The 23366-nt window shown below is 42.9% G+C and overlaps 2 protein-coding genes and 1 long non-coding RNA gene across 3 annotated transcripts; all 3 read right to left on the bottom strand.

Moving 5' to 3' along the window:
• Positions 1-7575: 7575 nt before the first annotated feature.
• On the bottom strand, positions 7576-8709 carry b3gnt2a (UDP-GlcNAc:betaGal beta-1,3-N-acetylglucosaminyltransferase 2a; the record flags this gene model as incomplete). The annotated part of the gene is made up of 1 exon (XM_079219924.1): positions 7576-8709. A coding segment is annotated over one exon (1098 nt), but the record flags the coding sequence as incomplete, so codon positions are not given.
• On the bottom strand, positions 8710-12526 carry LOC306738478. Its single transcript, XR_013771019.1, has 3 exons — positions 12454-12526; positions 9515-9650; positions 8710-8832 (listed from the first exon to the last, which is right to left on the bottom strand). It is a non-coding gene; the product is annotated as an uncharacterized lncRNA (long non-coding RNA).
• A 1942-nt stretch (positions 12527-14468) lies between these two features.
• commd1 (copper metabolism (Murr1) domain containing 1) lies at positions 14469-23124 on the bottom strand (the record flags this gene model as incomplete). Its single annotated transcript, XM_079219140.1, has 3 exons — positions 14469-16185; positions 20289-20579; positions 22951-23124. The coding sequence occupies 3 exons, from the start codon at positions 23122-23124 to the stop codon at positions 16078-16080; spliced, it is 573 nt and encodes a 190-aa protein (XP_079075266.1). The 3' UTR covers positions 14469-16077.
• Positions 23125-23366: the final 242 nt, after the last annotated feature.

Below are 23366 nucleotides of genomic sequence, written 5' to 3'. Positions count from 1 at the left end.
GCAGCGGGCTGAAGCTCAGCAGCGGCAGGTCGGCGACCGGGTAGCGCTCCTTGGCCTGAGGCCAGCTCTCCCTGAAGCCCCGGGCGGGCGGCGGGGGTGGCGGCGGCAGGTCGGAGGCATCGTGGTGGTGGCGGCGGCGGCGGCGGCGGTCGGGGTCGGGGTCGGGAGGAGAGCCGCTGCCGTCGCTGTGGCAGCGAACCAGAAACTCCCCCCGGTGGTGCCGGTGGTACAGCAGGCCGGCCGCCACCAGCAGCATCAGGATGAGGAAGCTGAGCAGGAAGAAGAGCACGTAGACGCCTTTGGTCTCCGCAGACAGGCCCGAGCTGCAACCTGCACGCAAACGACAGGAAGTCGGCATCTGGACTTTGTTTTTTCTTCTTACTGGAGCGGTTCTACCTCACCTGCAACGCAGACGGTTCCTCCGAACCCGTGGCGGGACTTGTCCTGGAAGCCCGGCCGGCAGCGGCACGAGTACGACCCGAACTGGTTCACGCAGTCGGCGTTAGCGTCACACAGGACCAGCTGAGTGCCACACTCGTTTACATCTGAAAAACACACACACACGATTCCTGATATTTTTTTACCCTTAATTTGTTTATTGGATCATGTTTTTAACCAGGCTTCAGCCTCCGGGTCTGAAAAGTGAAGCCAATGCGGAAGTGTCTTAAAGCTGCATTCTATTTCCTGACCACCAGGGGGCGACTCCTCTGGTTGTATAGAAGTATATGCTTCATGTCTTAAAGCCGCATTCTCTCTCCTGACCACCAGGGGGTGACTCCTCTGGTTGTATATAAGTCTTTGCTTCATGTGTTAAAACTGCATTCTCTCTCCTGACCACCAGGGGGCGGCGACTCTGGTTGTATAGATTCTTTGCTTCATGTCTTAAAGCCGCATTCTCTCTCCTGACCACCAGGGGGTGACTCCTCTGGTTGTATAGAAGTATATGCTTCATGTTTTAAAGCTGCATTCTCTCTCCTGACCACCAGGGGGTGACTCCTCTGGTTGTATAGAAGTCTATATAAATGACTCTACTTCTCTCTTGATGTATTCCCTCAGTAAACATTGTAAACATGTTTATGTCTCAGTCTCTAGTTTCAAGTCTTCTTAATATGGCACTTTTTACTGCGTTTCAGCGGGAAATATTGTACTTTTTACTTCATTACATTCATTTAAGAAATGTAGACTTCACAACAAAATATGTTTGCACACAAAACATACTTTTAAAGGTTATAGAACATAATGTTTTATTAAACGCTTACTGCTGAAACAAGTAGTTGATATTTGGTTGAGGCTGGAGCTAATTTTGAACTAACAGCAAAACCCTGTTTTTAATGCATGAGCGATAATAAAAATAATAATCTAAATGTTTATAGTCTATGTTTTTATTAAAGATACATTTTCAATGCAGGACTTTTACTTGTAACAGTATTATTTTTAAAGGTTGTATTAATACTACAATTTTTCCTGAAGTATAGGGTCTGAATACTTCCTCCACCCAGAGGGTGTGAACCCACGGTGGCAGTGTGAATCAAAAGAACATTTCCTCCGTTTCACAACAAAGACTTAAACCTCGCCGTCACCTGCGATCGACACAAAGATGAGAACGGCTTTCCTTCGGTTTCCACCGACGTCGTTCCCCGCGGTGATGAGGCCCTGCAGGCCGGCGTGGAGGACCTTGTGGACCCGTGATCTCCCGTGCTCCTGTCCGATCTGCAGCCAGAGGATGTACAGCACCCCGCTGCTCAGCCTGCAGACGCACAACCAGGATGCATCACTCGTAACGCCACTGGGCTCACAGGCCGACCGACACAAACTAGGAAGTGGACCTCTAGTTTAGATTTGTTTTACGTGAGCTGTGATATAGGTTAACATTTATCCTGGAAACTTTTCGTGCACCTCTCGTCGAGCCTTTGAGACTTAGACGCAAGACCAGAGGATGCAAGTGAAGGAAACGAGGAGTGAGGCCGTCGTGCACCAACCTTTTTATTCTTTTAGACGACATGGACAGCGGCGTACTCAGAGCCTTCAGCTGCTCGCTGATCTGCAGAAACACAACAACAACGTCACTGTAGCTGCAGGCATCAGCGACGCTCTCCTTTTCTTTCCCAATAATCCCCAAAACAAACAAAAACACCTTCAATGTCTTTGCCTTGTTGCCACCAACGTACCAAAGCCTTCACCGGCAGCAGCAGTGACCTGGACAGGTTGTCCCAGGTCTCGTCAAAATCCGGTCTGAAGTTCACTTCAAGAGCCACTTCAAACAGGTGATCTGTCGGGGAGACGGCACCGCGGTGTCAAATAACCAAAACAAAAGCATCAACTGCACTTTAATGCTAAAGAGAACTGCATACACAACACCATGCACATGAATTCATCTCAACATCTGATCAAAGTCAAAACATTAAATTAAAACATGGATACTTTCGCGTTTGTCAGTTAGCACAGAATATGTTGAAATTAACACGACGTGTGACACACGTTAACGTCCAATACTCACCGCCTGGAAGATGTGGAACGTCAGAGTGATTTCTATTGTTGACTACAAGAGAGAAAACAGTCAGACTGATGGCAGATGCAAACGATAAAAAGAAATAAAGACAATAATCCGGTGGGACAGATGAGCCCAATAAGCGCTTTAATTTATTATAATAATTTAATTATAGCATATAAACGTCAAATAAACGTCGATCATCGATCTTTTAGCCAAAGGTGTTCTCTTATAAACCACCCTTTGCTCTAACATGTATTCTTTTGTCATGGCCAATCCGTGACCAGCAGCAAAGCAGCCCTTCGGCTCAGATCCGCCCCTCCCAGATTTCTCCATCGCTGAAGGCCCCAGAAGAACTATAGTCACTTTTGAGGACGCAACCAAAAAAAAGCTAGATTTAGGCCCACCCCTCAAGGAGTTTGGATCCAGAACCAGTGCCATGTGTGGAGGTGAGCTGGTCCACCTCCCTCACCAGCTCTGGTTCCACGTCCGTAGAATCAATCTGCGACCCCAATGCCTATCCCTGGCCGTGGTGGGCCTGCAGCGGTTCCATGTAGACTAGGATTAACCTCCAGACGCTCGCCCGCAAACTTCCCTCCCAGGTCCGGCTCTAGAAGGCGGACCCCGGTCACCCTTTTTTAGGGCGAGGGAGCACAACTCTTTTCAGGCCGATTCATACACTGTCAGTGAATCACATAATTAGCAGTGATTCACTTCAGTTAGATGTGAGAGAAAAAGAATAATCTGAAAAAAGATCTACGTGACTGTATAGTAGTGAAACACAAATGCACTCACGGTTCCCCCTGTGGTCCGTCAGCGGCTCCACCACGTAGGGGTGAGGATGAGTTTGCTCAGTCTTCTCTGGTTCTGGTGCTTCTGAAGGGACGGGGAGCTGGTCTGAGGGCTCCCGGACCTCCGTCCTGTTCTCACCCCGTGCAGACCTCCCCTCCGCCGATGGAACAGTTTCCTCCCATGGCCGGTCCAAAGCTTCCTCCGGCCGGTCCAAAGATTCCTCCGGCCGGTCCAAAGATTCCTCCGGCCGGTCCAAAGATTCCTCCGGCCGGTCCAAAGATTCCTCCGCATTGGTTTGTGTCGTCGATGGGCTGCTCGCGGTGGGTCGGGGCCCCTGGTTCTGACCGCCATGTTGCTGCTGTGGAGGCGTAGGAGGGGCGGCTGAGTCCGACTGGGCCGAAGGTGCTGGAGTGGCCCCTCTTTGGGAACGAGAGGTCCCCTGTACGAATGTCGGCACGGTGGACACGGCGTTGGACGGGTCGATGCGGCTGTTGGTTTCCGACTCTGGTAAAGGTTGATCAGAATAGTCGTACGTGAGATCAGTATTTGCTCCTGACGCACTCACCGGCAAATCCGAGTCCATCTGTTCCTCATTCATGACCATTTCGTTGAAGTCCTTGAGTCCAGCAGATGGTTCAGAGTTCCCGTTTGTCTCTGCGAATTCCTCCTGTGGGTTATAAACCACCGGGGATCCAAACGCCCGGTAGCGGCCGTAGAAGCCCCTGTACGGCGGGCTGGGCCAGCCGCCGATCAGCAGCACCACATACAGGGTGTTGGAGGAGGACGTGTACTTGGCCTCTCGCCAGCACTTCTGCAGGACCTTGTGAGTCCGAAAGCCTCCGGCGGGCTCGTCCACGTGGACCTGGTCCTCTTTGAGGAGGCAGCCGTCGTCGGGGGTCAGGTCCTCCAAGTGGAGGTGGATCCTCTTGGCCGGGTCCACCTGGATGGTCCAGTTGCACCACAGAGGCGGGTTGGAGCACAGGTAGTCCGGGGAGAAGAACTCGCCGTCGTCGGCGCTCAGCAGCTGCTGGCAGCTCCGCATCGCGAAGAAGGCACCGCCGTCGCCCCGCCGGCCGTCTGAGGAAGAAACAGAGCAACCGTAGAGGAACCGTAGTAGTAGTGTAAAAAAAAAAAAAAAGTGTATTTCAATCGGCTCAGGCACAGAAAGGAAGCACCGAAATCTGCGTTGCTTTTCGGTCGTCATATTGAAAACCCTAGTCATTGCAGAACAAGTCTGCATTATGGATTATACAGCGGACCATTTCCTAAAGCATCTCCACCGTTTAGGTTCATTTCATATGGAAATCCACTTGAAGGGACTTCCGTTATTAGTCTACGGACTGGTTTTAAAATGTTGTATATTCAAAGAAAGTTCATGAGATTAAGTACAGACTTTTGTATGAAATATACATAGAAATGTAATTTTGACAAATCCCAGCACCCCCCTCTGTGATCACCGAGCGTCCCCCTGAGGGACCATGGACCTCGGGTTGGGAACCACTGCTCTAGTATCACAACATACATGGTTAACATGGTAGTAAACACTGACATTTAGAAAAGGGACAGTGGACATTCACTTTAATTGATGCTTCTTTTTGTTTATAACTATTAACAGTCACTATTTTCCCACTAACGAGTCAGCGCTTATTCCTGAAGCCTGTTGATTTCCAAATTGCACAAAGAAGAGGAGTAACGTTCACATTTAAAACAAATAAAAACACATTCTTACCTGGAGGTTTGTTGGCTTCCTCTCTGGTAACCTTCAAGCACAAAGAAAAGCAACACAAATTATATTCCACCATTTTTAAAAGCATTTAAAACACACAAAACAAGCAGATTCCACAGCCTCACCTGAGAGTCACAGTGTTTCCAGAATACACCAAAGATCAGTAGAAATATGAGCAGCACACTTTTTAATAAGCTAAAGCTGTTCTCTCGTGGCATTTTACTAAAGGAACCTTTTTTCTGTTTGACTTCTTAAATGTGTGAAACTGAAAGGCTAGTCGAGCCTCACAGCTCCAGTTAAACTGCTGTTTTCCTTTCCTGTGTGAGCAGCTGCAACTCATCAATGAGCTGATTGACTTTCTTTTTGCTGGATGTTTGAATCACATTTGTCCACCAGGGGGCGCTGTTGTTTTTCACATGCGGTCTTTTCAATCTCCTCTTCAGTCAAACTCTCCAAGTTTACTCCGTTTAAGTATCTACGGATGGAAGGAATTATGAATTGTTATAATAAATAAATAAAATAATATAAAAGGGCTTTATGTTCGACATCAGAAAATGTGTTTATAATATTACATTCATGAATAATGCAAGATATTATTTTTATAAGAAATAAATGCAACTTAAAAACAGAATAATATAAAATAGGATCAAATATATTTAAAAAATAAACACAAACAAGACACAAGCATGAGATTGTTTTAATATTTGTTTTTGGAATGACCAAAACCACTTTAACAAACAATAGAAAAGAGGACTCGACTCAGAAAAATCGTTTTTGTTTGAACCAAACTCAATGAATGTATTAAAACACATTTACTGTATGAACAAACACAAACGCTCAGAATAAAAGACCAGTAAACGCAGCAAACGTTTCACAATTATTGTACAAATGTAAACATTTTAATTCAAAAAGTATATGAGTGACATCATCAGTTCAGAGGTTACTGGTTCAGAGTAGTAGTAATATATGTACACTATATCAAGACAATATGTTATACTACATACTTCACTAGGAATAGACAAAACACTTCATATTATAGTTTAAGTACAACACTGGTCGTAGGTACTGTGTGTATTTGTGCCTCTTGCCTTGTTTGGGTTTAACTGCTCTTACATAGTTTGTATGTTTACATCTATTCCTATTCTTACTTTATATCAGTGGTTCTCAAACTGTGGGGCGCAACCCTCTAGTGGGGCGCGGAGGTATTACAGGTGGGGCGGACATTTTTTGTGTGTGCAAACTATGGGGAGAACAGGGATCGAACCGGCGACCTGTGGTTTCAGGACGACCACTCTCTCCATGAGCTACATGATAACTTCACATAGTACAAAAGTATAAAGTACACGGAGGTAAAACGTCATTAATAAATACGAGGCGAAATACCTGTACTTTCATTGAGATGTTTACATTACACTTGCAAGATTCTTGGCGTTTTGCCAAATCAAAAACAGCAGAAAAGTTGGGGCGGTGGGATGTGAACCTTTTCTTCCTCCAAAGTGGGGCGTGACACAATAAGTTTGAGAACCACTGGTTTATATACTTCTTTTATTTTTGTTTACTTGAACACCTGAGTTTCTCCTCCCATCAATAAGGGACGTATCTCATCTCTTCTCATCTTACATCAGTCGGGTAAACTTTCTTTCTGAAGAAATCTCACTTTTGTTTTGTTTTAGCTTAATAATGCTATAAAATACAAAAGTGCCTGAGAAAACAAACAGAGGTGGTTCATTCTGAAAGGGCATAACCCAATATTGTATGGATATAGAGATGTATCAAAAATACACAGTAGTTTTCACAAATTATAACTTTCTTGACTCTCAATGGTGTCTTAAAGGGACAGTTCACCCGATAATCACAAATATAGGTTTCCCCTCTTATCTGTAGGTCTGTTGATCAATCTAGATTGTTTCGGCGAGTAAAATCGTTTTGATCAGATTCAGATGAACTTTATTATCCCACACTGGGAAGTGAGTTTGGTCCAGTTCTTCAGACATGATGGCACCATAAAGTCCACACCATAAAACCAATACAAACACATACAAAATAAAACCACAACCTACTCGTAATAAAAACACATCTTTGTGGGAGGCAATTTGTCCGCTGTGATTGGACAGCTGGGGGAAAGAAAAGAAAAAAGCAACTCTGACGAACGAGCGCAGCGTTCTTAACCAAAATTGCTAAAAAAACAAACTTTTTAAACCACCAAACGCTCAGCGCAGAATACTCGCTAAGCGCCTCATCACGCTGCAGGCGTTTTTAGCGTAGCTTAAGTACGGGGTGTTACAAACTTTAAATACGCTGGACATGACCCCTAGAATTTGCCAGCTAACATGCTGACATGCTGACACGCTAACACTAACAACTGTTTGCTTACAGTTGGCAAGAATCTGGACTTTACATTAGCATTAGCATTAGCATTAGCATTAGCGAGGGGAAAGGTTTGCCATTTGCACTTGCTTTCTTTAACACAAGTATAATAATAATAATAATAATACAGCTAGTGGTAAAGAAAAGATGAATCAAACTCGGAGGTTCTGCTTGGACTTGAGGATTGAACATAATTAAAAAAAGGTTGTTGAAATCAAACTGAGACGAGGGAAGGCGTTCACTGGCAGACCTCCTCCTCCGGATGGGTAATCCACGACCAGATCCTCATCATCTCCTCAGGCGTCCGGCTGTGCACCAGGATCAGGCTCCGGTAGGTGCAGGGGTTGAACCGGTACTTCTCCTCGATGTTGAAAGTCCTGAAGCCGCTGTGCTTCTCAGGAGCCAGGCCTAGCTTAGCCAGACACATCCCTGTGTAGACATCGTCGATGGGATACAAGACCATCTGCCGAGACGCGTTGTAGAGGCGCAGCGCCAACTCCCCCGAGTACAGATACCCTCCGCCTCCCGCGTAAGGCGGGTACTTCCCCACAAACACACTCTCCGGCACAAAATACTTGAGTTTCCGGTCTCGGTGTGGAGCGGCTTTACTGATGACGTCGCCTATAAACAAATCCTTGGCCTTGCTCTCCTCCAGGCCTTCCAGGAGCTCGAGGACTCGTAGCGTGTTGATGAAGACGTCGTCGTCGCCCTTGAGGACGAACCGGGCGCGGGGGCAGTTTTGTCCGAACCACTCCTGGAAGAGGACCTCCTTCAGGGTCAGGTTGAAGAAGGAGTCCCTGTAGTCCCACTGGAGGAGGTCTCTGTGAATCTTCGCCTCGTGGCCCAGCATCCCCAGCAGGTCCGGCAACAGGTCCTCCGACACGGTGTTGCCAAGCAGGAACACCGTGGCCACGGTGCGATTGGCCAGGACGCCCGCCCGACCCCACGTCTCGCGAATGGCCTGCCGCCGGTCGAAATGCGGGATCATGGACTTGACCGCCAGCAGCAGGAAGGGCGTCCCGTCACAGACGCGGGGCTGGTCGATCAGCATGGGGTACGTCCGGCAGCGCATGTGCAAAAGGAAATCCTGGAAGCGCTGCGGTAGGGAGTTGTAGTCCGCGATCTGCGTGAGGACCCTGTGGTCCGGTTCACAGGGGTCGAGCGGCCCGGTGTCATTCAGCCAATCGGGCGGCTCGGCGGATAAGTTGATGGTCGGCGCCGAGTGGATGATGGGGTTGTGAACGAAGTCCAGGTACTGCTGCTCCTTGTTCCAGAAGGACGGGCTCCGTTCATGCTTGTGCCAAAACTTCGCGGTCGGGATTCGAATCTTCTTGAGATCGCTTTCGTCGCGCCCGAAGTTCCACGTGGCGGCCACCAGGACGCAGACGAAGACGGCGAGCACCACGCAGAGCACCCGCGTCTTTTGACACGCCACGTGCATGATGCCTCTTCTCTGCGCCTGCACGAAAGGACGACAAAATATAAGAAAATCTATTAAAATGCAAAAAAGAAACAAGCGCCAATCTGCAGAATCTGGACTCACAACAAAGCCGGGGTATAAAGGGAGGTTTGGAAACATGGAGACAGCTCGGTCGAAGCTTTGAGAGAGAATACAACTGGAAGAATCTGGCACAGCAGTTCGATACCAAGCTTGATTCCCCTCCCGTTTGGTTTCAGAGCTCAGACCTTTGCACACTAGGCCGCATTTCTTTACTTTATTTGTAAATCTCTAATCCTGCAGGAGCGAGCCTAAGAGCATGTTTTTTACCCCCTCGCCGCCTCCTTACTCCCTCCTCCTCTTCCTTCAGACGGGAATCACACGTTTCCAATTCAGCTGTGCACATGACGCCAGTTTACTGGCAGCATTCTTTGTCATCGTCTGCTGAGCGACACAGACGAGCACACAGCGTACTAATAAACCGCCGTCCTTGTTTCCTCGACATATAGAGCAAATCTGAAGTTTCTTTAACACATGCGGAAACTTTACAGCATTGCCATCAACAGATGCACCACTTGATGTCAGCGTTGTCAAAACATACTTGTGTTTTTACTCATTTTCCCTCAGCCAGGGGGCTTCTGCAACCTTCCTGGTGTGAAAGTGTGTGAAGGCACTTTGTCATGTGTCACCCCTCATACATCACCTGTGACTGGTGTGGAGGGGATCGGTCAGTTTAGTCTGGAGGAGACCCAGACCCCTCCTGGCCTCATGAGGAAGATCTGCAGGGTGGAGGAGGAGGACGTCTCCAAGAGAAACCAGGCCGCTGCTCCTGGAGACATCTGGAGTTCAACACATAGACAGGGAGAAAACGTCCGCCATTATTATTTAGGGTTGTTAAATAATGAGGCGCGATAATGTCTCGATGTTCAGTTCACATGCCTTCAGACTGATGCTCTGAGGCGAGCTAATCGCGGTGGGGCGGAGCCAGACCTGAATGAACCTGAACACGGAACAACAGACAGGACAATAAAAAAGGTAAATGAAGGGCAAATGTAATTTAGTGGTGGTCGTAAAGGTCGTAAAATCTCGTCCGCTCGGCAGTGTTTTGATATTATTTAAAACCGCCCCGAAAGGCCGGTATGAATATGAGAGTCACCGTTTTGACGATACCTGGATGAAAAAAAACGAATAGAGTCGGAAACCCGGAAATGAGTCCATCGTGTCAAAGTCAGCGTTGGTTAGATGCCAGAAATAAGGTATGTGGTTAACACAAGCTGTAGAGATTTAAACTTTTGGTTCTCCGATGTTTAATACGTCAGTAAATACTCCTGTACCGACTTTAAAAAGAAGGTTGCTGACAAGTGGCTGAATGAGACCACTAAACATCATCACGCCCACTGGTCCGCCCTCACAGCCGCTTGTGGTTATCATGACCTGTTTCACTTTTAATAGCATAACAATAGCTTGTTACTTCTGCAGATTGCATGCACGCTTTAAGAAACATAAAAGTGGTGGTAAAAATGTATTATGGTCATAAACATTTTGTTTATTTTCTGCAACAACCAAAAAGCTAACAAGGAAATCCTCTCAGGGGACCAGTGTGATATGCATCCATTCATTTAACATGCGTGAGCCATATTGTATGTTCACCAGGGTTGGAAGATTGGAAAGGGTCTGTGAACTACCACAGGATTTACAATTTTTTAAGCAAGCTAAGCTTGTGATTTTGCACAATTTAAATAAAAATAATATATAACTCATACCATTGATATGTGAACTCATGTTTTGGTTAAGGTATGACCATTTAACTGGAGTGTAACGATGCACTTTACCGATTTAGCTCGGATTTCCAAACTACTTTTCCCCCATTATCTCGTTAGCTCGCTAGCCTACTAGCTTACTAGCTTACTCCCCACGTGGCAAATTTCACATTGTATGCATTTGACAAATTGATGCTTATGATGTTTAAAAGTTTGTTTCCATCGGCATGAAACAACTTGGAAAGTTTTGTGTGTGTGTGTGTGTGTGTGTGTGTGTGTGTGTGTGTGTGTGTGTGTGTGTGTGTGTGTGTGTGTGTGTGTGTGCGTGTGTGTGTGTGTGTGCGTGCGTGCACCGGTTTTCTGTCTATTATTATTAAAAGAAACTTAAAATAACCAGCCTTCTAGAGCAACAACACAGAATGAAAACATTCTTCATCTGTTGACGGAGACTTAAGATAACATACTTCAGGTAAGTCTTGGGCCTTCAGGTAAAGACGCCTGAAAGCCAACGCAAAGTCTTCTTTTAGTGCAACACAGTTGAGTAACGCATTATGAAATATTTAAATGTGTCTATTGTGAAATATTGACTTAATTATAGGCTCAGTGTAGTGTTGCTCATCAGCAGCATTCCAACCAGATCACTTCTGTCAGCTGACGGTTTGAAAAACCTGTTGAAACAGTCTGAGACCCAAAAAGAGAGTTGGAGTCGTCTGGATATGATAATATTAAGGTTTTTAAACCAGGGGGGTGGAGCCTCAGGGCCCCAATCACATGACGCGCTTCACTGGTGCTTCTGTTCGGAAACTGCTTTTTTATTCAAATTCACTCAAACCACAAACCTTTCTGTGTTTCCGTCGTTCACTTGATGACGATGATGAACATTTTAATAAAACACCACTGCAGACTGAGCGCGAGGCGACCGGCTGCTAAGTAACTAAGTACATTTACTTAAGTACAATTCTGACATACTTGTACTTTACACTTCTGCCCCACTACATCTCAGAGGAAAATATTGTTCTTTTTTACTGCACCGCATATGTCTGACAGCTTTAGTTAGTTATACTTTTTGCATATAGAAACACACACAGCCTACTTATATGATATGATGCAATACTATAATACTTATATACAGTAATATACAAAGTATCTCAAACTTGCTCCCGCATTGACGAACTACAACATCAGTTTGTTAGGAATAAAAACATGATATTTATGATAACAGAGTGCATTTACTTGTGATACTTTAAGTAAATAATGATGATAGTAACATTTTGAATTTAGGACTTTCACTGCTACATTCAAACTATATATATATATATATATATATATATATATATATATATATATATATATATATATATATATATATATATTTGTACTTTTATTTAAGTAAGAAGGTCAGAGCTGTGTTTCATCTGAAGGTGTCATTTCATATTTTAACTAATGAAGCTCCACCTTTGAGTTTTAATTATAATAGAACATTTACCTCCATTGAAACGTGTATTTAGATTTACTCTTTAATCTCATATGCAAAACATTCACATTTTGTTTTTTCTTATAATATTTCTATGATGCCCAGAGCACTTTTCTATGACGCAATATAGATTACTTATGAATAAAACCCTGATTAGCACAATAGATGTTCCAGTAAAACGTCAAAGTCAAACTTCACACGCAGTTTAGTACTTTTAGACAAAGTCACAGGTGACTTTTCTGTTATTTCGCTCGTTGCTGCAATAAAAACACAACTCCCTTTATTGTGTGACACACACAACCCTCGCGTGCTCGGTGTGAAAACGCAAACGGAAGTCCAGAGTTGCCTCGCGCACCTGAACCAAAGGTCCTTACAGGTGGCGCAGCTTTTATTATTTCTATTGTTTACCTTTTCGTGGGATCCGGCCGCGCGCTGGTGCTCGTGACAGCACGAACCTCTGGTCAGAACCCCGCTCCTCGTGAGGCTCGGATCTCCTACATGCACACAAAAGTCCAAAAGGTAGAAACGTTTGGCGCACGCGCCGTGACTCCTCCCTCAGGTGCGACGCGAGCTGACCGCTCAGGTGAAACTGGGGCTCGTTCACTCCACAGCATCGACATCTTCACGTGCACTGTGTTCAGGCACTTTACTTCAGTGAAAAGTACTAATACTCTGTGAAAATACTCTACAAGGACACAATCCTGCGTTCTGAATCTTACTTAAAGGGACAGTACACCTCAAAATCAAAAGCACCTGCAGTGCTATTCATCAGTTGTTGTTTTTTCATTTTAAATGTAAAATGTTTTCCAGTTTGTATTCCTCTGTTGACATGTTTTATTAACACCTAAAACCTAAAATGCATGTTTTTTTTCCTACCACTTTTGTTTATTTTGTCTGTAAAAGGAAGGTTTTCTGTTTTTATATATTTGTAAATGTAGATCATTTTGAGCTAAATAGTTTGTATGAAATGTGCTATACAAATTAAGATTATCTTGAGAAACAAAGTCATGATTTCTGGGATGCACTATTTGTTTTACTTTGGGGTAAACTGTCCCTTTTAAGTAAAAATATGGATCAACAAAATGTACTTAAAGTACTTAAAGTAAAAGTACTCTGTTCCCCGTCAGTGTGTTACTGCTGCATTAATGTGTGTGTTACTGCTGCACATGTATTTATATCCTGTTTTATAGTTTAATCTACTTCAATGCATCATATTCTATAAGATCATCATATTTGTACGTATCTCTAAAAATAAAAACCTGTTTTCAGCTTTGTGACGATGCATTTTCCAGCTGATTCAAAGGAATTTTTAAAGAGTTTATTTAAGAAGTAGGAGGATTTTACCAACACACAAAGACACTTCATCCTTCAGTTTATCACAAACTTTCAACATCAACACATCTGGAGACAAGGTTTTACCTGGACAGGTTATTCAAAAAATACAATCTTTAAAGTCAGAGTAAAAAGTAGTGGAGTAGAAGTATGAATTTAAACAAAATGGAAAATACTCAAGTACAAGTACCCTGAATGTGTACGAGTCTCATTCTGAAAGTGTCAGCGGATCAAAGCGTGAGCTCATAAAAGCATCGAGCAGAATCTCAGGTGGAGACTCCATGACCTTTTGGACCATAACCCGACCCCCAGCGCGCCCCGGGGGGCCTCACCGCGCCCCACTCAACGGTCGCCAGCTAACGACACGCTGACGAGGAAATATTCACACTGAGCTTCAAAAGTGGACGGATGGAAACGTCTCTGCAGCCCGAAGCATCGGGAAACCCCGTCAACGCCCCGAGAGATTACATTATCGGTGCATTTATGCCCAGGCAGCAATAAAACTGACCTTTGGCACAAGTATGAACATTTTATATGCAGAATATTACAATAAAGTCAGACCACAGCAGTTTGTGTTTGGGCTCTGGCGGAGTTTTATGGTTCAAACTTTACTGATTTCATTTAAGAGTTTATTTATCGGGCGGATTTCAGCGTTTTACGGCGTGTTCGATCCAGTCGATGTCATCCGCTGCACCTCCCTCTCTGCACGCAAAAGAAAGAGATGAACCGCCTGTCAAACCCGTTTTACTTCAACGTGCACAGGCAGTATTGAAATAAAGGAAGAAGTGTTTCACACCGGATCTGTGTTGAGAGTTTACCAACTGCTTTACACCAGCATGTCATTTAAATTGCATTCCAATGCGTTCAAAAAAAAAAAAACTACTACTACTGCATGTTGCAAACCAGCTTTTCTGGTTATTCTGGCCCACAATCCTCTGCACAGTGGATTCTTTTGAGCAAGACAGTCAGCGCTCACGGTGCACGACGAAGTAGAACGTCCCCACTGAATGCATGCTGCATGCTACATGCTACGTGCTACATTGTGTACTGAAAGCAAAGAGAAAAGCGTGTCACTTGTTATGGCAGCAGGCCAACTTTTATCCGACCAAACTGGACTTTGTCAGCTGCACTTTGAGCGAAATGCAAATGTCAGGCAGGGGATCTCTTTTTGTAACTTAAGGCCAACTTCTGATTGTTCAAGAACTACAACAAGCTCATGTGTAGGGAGGGTTTTTTTTGGTCTTAATATGTCTGTACTGTATGCACGAGTATGTTGGGAAGTTTGAGAAAAAACACGTTGCCTTAAATCAAATTACTTTTGTAAATGTTTTTATTCATGTGAATTTGTAAGCAGATTTTGATAAACAAATAACAAGCTTTGTAAATTTCCACGGAAAAAAGTAAAATAATAATAATAATCTAACCAGTTGGCAGCCTCGGCCCAGTGGTAGAGAATAACTGGTTTATTTTAACATTTAAATAGTATTCTGGGTTGGCCTAGGTATCAAGTATTGAATAAAGTCGTATTCAATTCCATATGCTACTGTTAGCACGTCACATTAGCATGTGTTCATCGCATGCATGCGGCAGCATCAGATGTTCCCAGTGTGACGTGAAGGTCGTTCAGGTCGAATGCAAAGCAAATTATTTGTTTATTTTAACCGTTTCTTCTCCCAAAACGCAGCAGTTTGACAGTTTAAACTCAGAGTGGTCGCCTGAGAACGTCTCCGTGTCTCTGCATCGACTTTATGTGCAATTGCTTCATCGGAAACGTTTTAATATTCTGACCTTCAAAGTCGTATCCTCCTCCTCCTCCTCCTGCGGATTTCCACTAAAGATTCTGTTTTGCTTCATTCCATAACCCAAAAAAAGAAAAAGAAACGCCCGTCAGACTGATGGTTTAAACTAGGGAAACCCTCTGTGATGACCTCGTCTTCTCTCTCTCTCTAAAGGGCCGCTTAAAACATAACTGTTGGTCCATCAACGAATGAGACCTTTAAAAAGAGACAGTTCAGCTGTTTTGAAGTGTGGTTTGAGGAGGTTCTTCTCCAAAGTCGGTGTTTTACTACCGTAAACGTTGGGTTACGAGCCGCTACTACCTTTGGTCAGTGTCCCCGTTAGCTCCCCGCTGTAGCCAGCTGGGGCTCCTGCTAGCGCTCCGTTACTTCCCCGCTAACTTCTGCTAGCTCCCCGAAAACCACAGAAGGTAGCGGGACCAGGCTCGACACCCGACTTGGGAAGAGGGGACGCGGCCGGTAGCAGCAGCAGTGCTAGCTAGCAACAGCGCTAGCTACTAGCTTGCTACAGCGGGGACATTGACCGGCCGTAGGAGCGGCTTGTAACCCAACGTTTACGGTACTCAGATGGAGTTTAGAGGAAAATCAATGTTCTGCTGTGGACGTATTTCAGACAAATCAATATCAGTGTAAGTGAACGCTAGATTTTGAATATTTCGTCCGCTTCAGCTCGTCATCAGACGGGGAACCGAGGCCGTGATCTCTGCTCCATGAAGCCACCAGACTCCATTGACTAAAAACGGTTATTTGACCTCCCGCCGCCGCCTCGACCGGTAGGTTAGTTGGTTACCAGTGTGACTCTGTTGGCTCACGCGATGACGCACACAAAACTAACCGATCAAGGCCACAAAAAATGAATAAATCCTCTCTGAGTCTGCAGGCGTAGACGCCATGTTGGACGCTTTCAGGAGCGGTGAGCGATCCGGTCCACGCTCTGCTGGATGTCAGACATCTTCTTCAGCAGCTGGTTGACTTTGGTTTCGTCAAACTCCAGACACACAAACTCTGAGTCCTGAGGAGGAGGAAGGAGGAGACATTATATTACAGCACATGATCTATTCTCAGGTTATTAGAGCAGACATTCAGAGCGTTAAAGGAAACAAATGGTGGCATTCAACTTGTGTCTCTATTGAGCTGAAACACGAACGCTCTTCAATGCCTTTTGTTTTTTGTTAAATTATCTTAATACATAGCAGCTTTCAAAATACACAATTTAAGAGTCAGATTGTAGATTTTAGGTAGCCTATCACTTTTTAACTCACATTTTGTGTGATTTGTTTATCTTGGAATTGGGATGAAATATTTGAATATATTTCTGTAAACCTTCATACGGGATTTTGGTAATATATATACACATACATATATATACACACACACATATATACACACACACACACACACACATATATATATATATATATATATATATATATATATATATATATATATATATATATATATATATATATATATATATATATATATATATATATATATATATATATATATATACATACACACACATACATACATACATACATACACATATATATATATACATACATACATACACACATATATATATATATATATATATATATATATATATATAAATAAATGTCTTAAATATATATATATATAAATAAATGACTTAAAAATATATATATATATATATATATATATATATATATATATATATAAATAAATGACTTAAATATATATATGTATTTAAGTCGTTTTGGATCAAATGAAACCACCTAAATGATAATTACAGGGTTCATACACATCTTGACCAATGGAATTCAAGACTTTTAACCAAATGTCCATGACAAACATTTAGTGAAATCTGGGTGTAAACAGTAAAAAGTGAGTAAATGTAGTATTTAAACTAACAATGAGAATACAAAGCATACAGTAAACCTTAAATAACACAAATGAATGAGACAATAGTTTGATTAAAAGAATAAACATTTATATAGATGCCTGTACGTATGCCAGCTTATATTTTGAGTCTCTTTTAAAAGCATATTCATTATTTCAAACTCAGCGTAGATGAACGTCATGAAGACATGAATATAACACATTTACATGACTTTTACTAAACTTTGGGGATTTCTTTTTTTTCCAAGGACTTTTCCAGGCCTGGAAATAACCATTTTAAAATTGCATGACTTTTCCATGACCGTAAGAACCGTGTAATGAGCATTAAATAGTGATGATAGATCAGAGTGTCCTAGTTGAAGGACGGAGGAGACAAGAGGCAAAGACACTGAGTGAGGGGGAAAGGCCTAAAAACAATGATTTTACATTTTTATGCCAGCGACTTCATCATTTATATGTTGTTACTTTCTCCGTCACTAGTTTGAAAGCAGCAGCATGGACTCTTCTCCCTGAGCTTCGCTGTGTTCACCGCACGCTCTTTAAAGATGGATGAGGTTTGGGTTCCAACAATAGGAAGGTATCCCATCATCGGGTCCTCCCATTGTTCTCCAGAGCGGACGTCACGCCGCGGTGATCTCGCGCCTGGTTTCCATGGACGCAGCTATCATCATCAAGCCAAGATTGTTTTATTATCAGGATGTACAGTTGCTCCAGAGTCAGGTGGTGAGATGCTGACTAGAAGGAACGGAAACGCGTGGATATTGATCATAATACAAACTTTTAACACGGTCAGGGCTGCAGCTGGTGGTTGTTTTGCATTTCCAATTTATCTCTTGATTATTTTATAGGTTACTAGTTCAGTCAACAGTAGTCAGAAAATAGTGACAATGAGTGAAATAGTAACGACCATCACGGGCCAGTCATGACGTCATCCATTGGTTTGTGGACTGCTGCTTTGAAGCCTTGAGTTTGGCATTTTGTCCGTCGCCATCTAGATTTTTTTGCAACTAGTAAGAGGAAGTGACCATATTTGGATATTTGGACTGAAGGAGTGACGTGGACGCCGTTTGCGGCTCTTGCAGCGACCTGTCAATCACCTTGTAGCCCCGCCCCTAAAGCATCCCCTGCTTTATGGTCTGTTTGACTCTAAATGACCATAATTTACTAAATGAACATCATGCTGTATTGAAGAAGACTTGAAACTAGAGATTGAGACAAAAACTCATGTTTACAATGTTTACTGAGGGAATACATCAAGAGAGAAGTAGAGTCATTTATATAGACTTCTATACAACCAGAGGAGTCACCCCCTGGTGGTCAGGAGAGAGAATGCATGTTTAAGACACTTTAGCGCTGGCTTCACTTTTCAGAACCGGAGGTTGCTGGCTGGTTCAGGCAGACGTCCATCTTCCTTCATTGGGAAGTTTACAAAGGCCAGAGCAGAAGATGTAGGAACCAGCGTGGAGACGCACAGGATGAAGCCAACTCCGGAACTGCACTGGATTGAGCTCCGTATCTAACTAGGACATCTGGGTCCATGGCGTCCATCGCACAGAAAATCGAATTTTCCCTAATTTTTTCTCCAACATTTGGCTCAAATCAAAAACACGGGGAATAAAAGAGTCCGTCCAATTAATGGTCTAGAATATAAACACAATAATAACCATGGTCTTTTATTGTTTACTGCCTCTGAGTGTACTGGTCGGTCTGCACCAGGGAAAGTCACCGGAATGGATTCTGATATGTTCCATTACAACGAGATTAATGGAACAACTAATTGGTGTTAAACTGGGCTCGTAAAAGAAGAGCCAGGAGGCTCGCAAAGCAGACGAATCTCAGCAAGGCTCGGTGTGAACCTGCAGGACAAACCACTTCTCCTGCATGTTGTCGGGAAACTTTCATGACTTAATTTCTGGCACTCTTACTCAGAAAGGGCCCTTCTAGTATTATCAAGTGAAATCACACAACGGTTGGGCTTGTTTGTGGCTGGCAGGTTTTTCTACTCCCTTTGTCAATGTGTATCTTCCCGAGTGACACTCAAACGTTTCACTCCACCAATGGAGGTCAACATATAAAGAGCGAGCGGCAATGCTTTGGCATCATAATTCTTGGGGTGGGGCTTGGAAACTGGGAAAGTAAAATTAGCCTTCTCGTGGGGCCGAGGCTCATTAAAGCAGAACAGTAATCCGTCAAACATCCAGAGTTACTGGAATATATCTTCCCCCAAAGCCAATGCATGCGTTGTCGGTACTGTTTACTGGTATTTAAAAAGCATAATGTTTGTTCAAGAACTTTCCTTTTGTTGCATCCCAAATATTCTGTATGTAGCAGCAGGACGGAAGTCAACCAGGGAAGTCCAGTTCTGAAAAGCCATTGCTAAAGTCCTTTTAACGTGCATTCTCTCTAATGTCCACCAGGGGGCGACTCCTCTGGTTGTATAGAAGTCTATGCTTTATGTGTTAAAGCTGCATTCTCTCTAATGTCCACCAGGGGGCGACTCCTCTGGTTGTATAGAAGTCTATGCTTCATGTGTTAAAGCTGCATTCTCTCTCCTGACCACCGGGGGGTGACTCCTCTGGTTGTATAGAAGTCTATGCTTCATGTGTTAAAGCTGCATTCTCTCTCCTCACCACCGGGGGGGCGACTCCTCTGGTTGTATAGAAGTCTATGCTTCATGTGTTAAAGCTGCATTCTCTCTCCTGACCACCAGGGGGCGACTCCTCTGGTTGTATAGAGGTCTATGCTTCATGTGTTAAAGCTGCATTCTCTCTCCTGACCACCAGGGGGCTGTGTCCAGTCTATATAAATGACTCTACTTCTCTCTTGATTTATTCCCTCAGTAAACATTGTAAACATGAGTTTATGTCTCAATCTCTACTTTCGAGTCAAACAGACCATAAAGCAGGGGATGCTTTAGGGGCGGGGCTACAAGGTGATTGGCAGGTCAATACTACAGGGTTGTCCTGTCTGGGAGTTGTCTTTCCGACTTGTGTTAAATTGATGCATTAGCATCCTCAATACAGTGGCTCTACAAGATATTATTACATATTTAATTCAAGTATAAAGTATAAATGTTTTATGATGCAACAACAACCAAGTTTAAATGCGTAGCCCTTAGCTGTGTCCCCGTTGCATACAACACTATAATGTTGCAAATATCACAGCACCAAAATCTGCCTGTTCCCAGCATGGATGTGTGAAACCGAATGAGGAACCCCTGGCTGTCGGCCTCACCTGCCCGGCTGTGCCCAGCTCCAGCTCCACGAGGGCCACGGGGCCGCCGTGGTCTGCGGCCCCCCGGCTGGCCGCGGTCTGGAGGTCCACCCTCCAGGAGAGGCCCCTGAGGCCGGGCTCCCAGCGGCTCTGAGCCAGCAGGCTCTCCCTCACCCGGACCCGCTGGCTCTTCCAGAAGCGGGAGAGGGCGGCGGCCTGTTCGGCAGTCACCCCGCCGCCGGCCTGCCGCCTGGTCTGGGCCGTAAGGAAAGCCTCCAGCTGGGCGGGGTCCATGTCGGCCGCGGCGATGGACTGGGAGGGGGTGAGCATTAAAAACCCAGTGTCAGCATGTATTGTTCTTTTAAACACAAGCCAGTCAGAGCTGTGCACCAACTACATGTTTTAATACATGCTTCTTGTAGAACATGGCAGTAATAGAAGTACTCAGATATTTTTAAAAGTATATAAAAAAAAAAAAAAAGTCTAAAGGTGTTTTCCTATGCACCAAACTTTTTTTACTTTCTATTTACTTTATTTATAATTTAATTGCATCTACTTGTGAATTTTTCTTTTCTTCTTTTTCCTAAGTTGTTCTGTAATGTTTAATGTAGTGTGCTCTGCATGTTCTCTTGCATTGTAAAAATATTTGGAAAAATAAAATATTCCCCCCCCCCCCCAAAAAAAAATCAACAAACCTAAAAACAATAAAAATATAACTAAAAGTCCTGAATAAAAAATGTTTTTTTTACATAACAATACTAAAAGTATGGTCAGGAAACTGATAAATATGTACTAAAAGTATCAAAATTAAAACGTATTAATCATGCAGAATGGCTCCTTCACAAGGATTATCATTGAATACATGTAATAACGTAGTACTGTTGTAGGATGTCAATTTTAAATACTTCGTATAGTACTGGATAAATTAGCATTATAGTACTGCATCATATCCTATAAGGATATCTTGTGTTTTTCTAAATGTAAAAAGTATACATCAGTGTCAAATAAATGTAATATTTTCCTCTGGAATGTAGTGGAGGAGAAGTATTAAGTGTGCATTTTACCTTGTTTGTAAGCTGTGAAACAGTTGTATTAATCTACTTGTGTTGTTTGTGTTATATACATGTTGGCACTCATTAAAATGTATTTAATCTAAATGACACGTCCACTTGGTTTAAAGTTGTGAAGAGCAGTGACAACAGGTAAAGTGTCAACGCTGCCCCCTGCTGGCCATTTTACATCAAGAACATATTTATATCCACGAGTTATCACCTGAAAACCTTTACAAGCATCTTATTGTTGAATATTACATTGAGCTTCCTCCAGTAATTTTACACTATAACCTGAATATTACTTTCATATTACAGATATTTATATATACTGTATATCTTCCTTGTAAATATATTTATCTTCTTCTTCCTTTAGTGCTACTTTTAAATACTTTGTTGCCTATTTTATAATTCATATTCCAATCTGTACTGACATATTGGATTTATAGTGTTTACGCTTGTAAATAACAAGTTTCACAAAGATATCTTTCACAATAAATATTTTATATTTTTTGGCTAACAATAGAATATCAGTAAAACAGATTTTTTAAATTGAATTTAAATGTAATTGAGGGACCTATATGACAGATATCATATGCTCATTTATCACAAGCACTTTACATTTATATCGACTCACAAAAAGCAACTAAAACATGACTTTGACATATTGATTACATAGACTTGAATGAAATGTCACAATAAATATAATGATGTTGGATTGTTTCACCCCGAGTACACACAGTATTCATACGACTCCCTCCAGCTGTGTAGTATCTCTAGTATTAGCATTATGTGTACTTAAACCTGCACGATACATCTGATACATGCACTGCCTTCATTATTCATATCTTCCCTTTACCGTTAATTATTATGAATATTACCACTACATTGGCCTACATGTATATTACGCTGCATGTTACTGCTTTTTGCCCTTCTGGTTTCATGCTAAACTGCATTTATTTGTGTCAGCACCTGAAAATATAATTAAATCTAATCCATTCTTAAATATTTCACTTCATATTTTCCTTGTGCATTCCTGTAGTGTACGACAATGAAGCCGAAACTTGAAGTGATATTTGTGTCAATATAACTAAATTATATTTAACTAACTTATTTTAAAGTTGGAATAAGTACTCCAACTGTAATCAACTGCTCCTGCATTTCAAAACCTTATTTAAGTGAAAGTATGCAAGTAGAATCAGCTAAAATGTATTTTTTTGAATACTTTATTTATCTGAAGTAGGAGGATTTTATCAACACATAAAGGAAACACGTCATCCTTCAGTTTATCACAAACGTTCAACGTCAAGTAAAAACACTAATTAAAAAAAGTACAATTTTGCTTCTGAGATGTACAAGTATAGAGATGCAAAAATGGAAATACTCAAGTAAAGTACAAGTACCTCGAATGTGTACTTAAATACAGACAGAAGCGTTACACTGATGTCACAATAAAAGACACTTTTAGCTACAGCTGAATGTCTAAAATGTACAGAAATAAGTAAATAAATATTGAAATTAAATAAATGAAAGTGTGTATGTAAATGTATACACAAAAAAACATAGAAATAAGTAACCTGTAAATGAAAATAGTGTATATATGTATATATTCAGTATTGTTTCTGCTGCGTTACCTTGAGGAGGCCTTTCATCCGCTCGTGCAGGGCCGTGAACTCCTCGCGCGGCAGCTCGCGGTAGAGCTCGCGCTGCAGCAGCTCCTCCGTCATGTCCGCGTTGTTGTGATAAACTCGTTGAGCTATTCCGTTCAGAAGTCCGCTCAGAGACTTCGCAGCGTCCACGTCCGCCATGTTGGCTTCTCTGTCACATGAGCGCGGGCGGAGCAAGTCACGTGAAGGCCGTTCCTGCACGGCATTGTGGGAGTTGTAGTGTTTTTGTTTCGTTTTTCCAGTGCCACGCCTCAATGTCTCCCCACTTTAAAATTAATCTGTTATCACGGTTATTAGCTGGGCGTGGTTTATTAGAACACTTTCGTTAAATGATAACGAAACATTCAATACCGGAAGTATGAGAGCCGGAAGTACATCAGCAA

This window comes from Taurulus bubalis (genome assembly GCF_910589615.1).
Source record: "Taurulus bubalis genome assembly, chromosome: 6".
NCBI classification, from domain to species: Eukaryota; Metazoa; Chordata; class Actinopteri; order Perciformes; family Cottidae; genus Taurulus; species Taurulus bubalis.
This window is presented reverse-complemented; position numbering and strand designations above follow the sequence as displayed.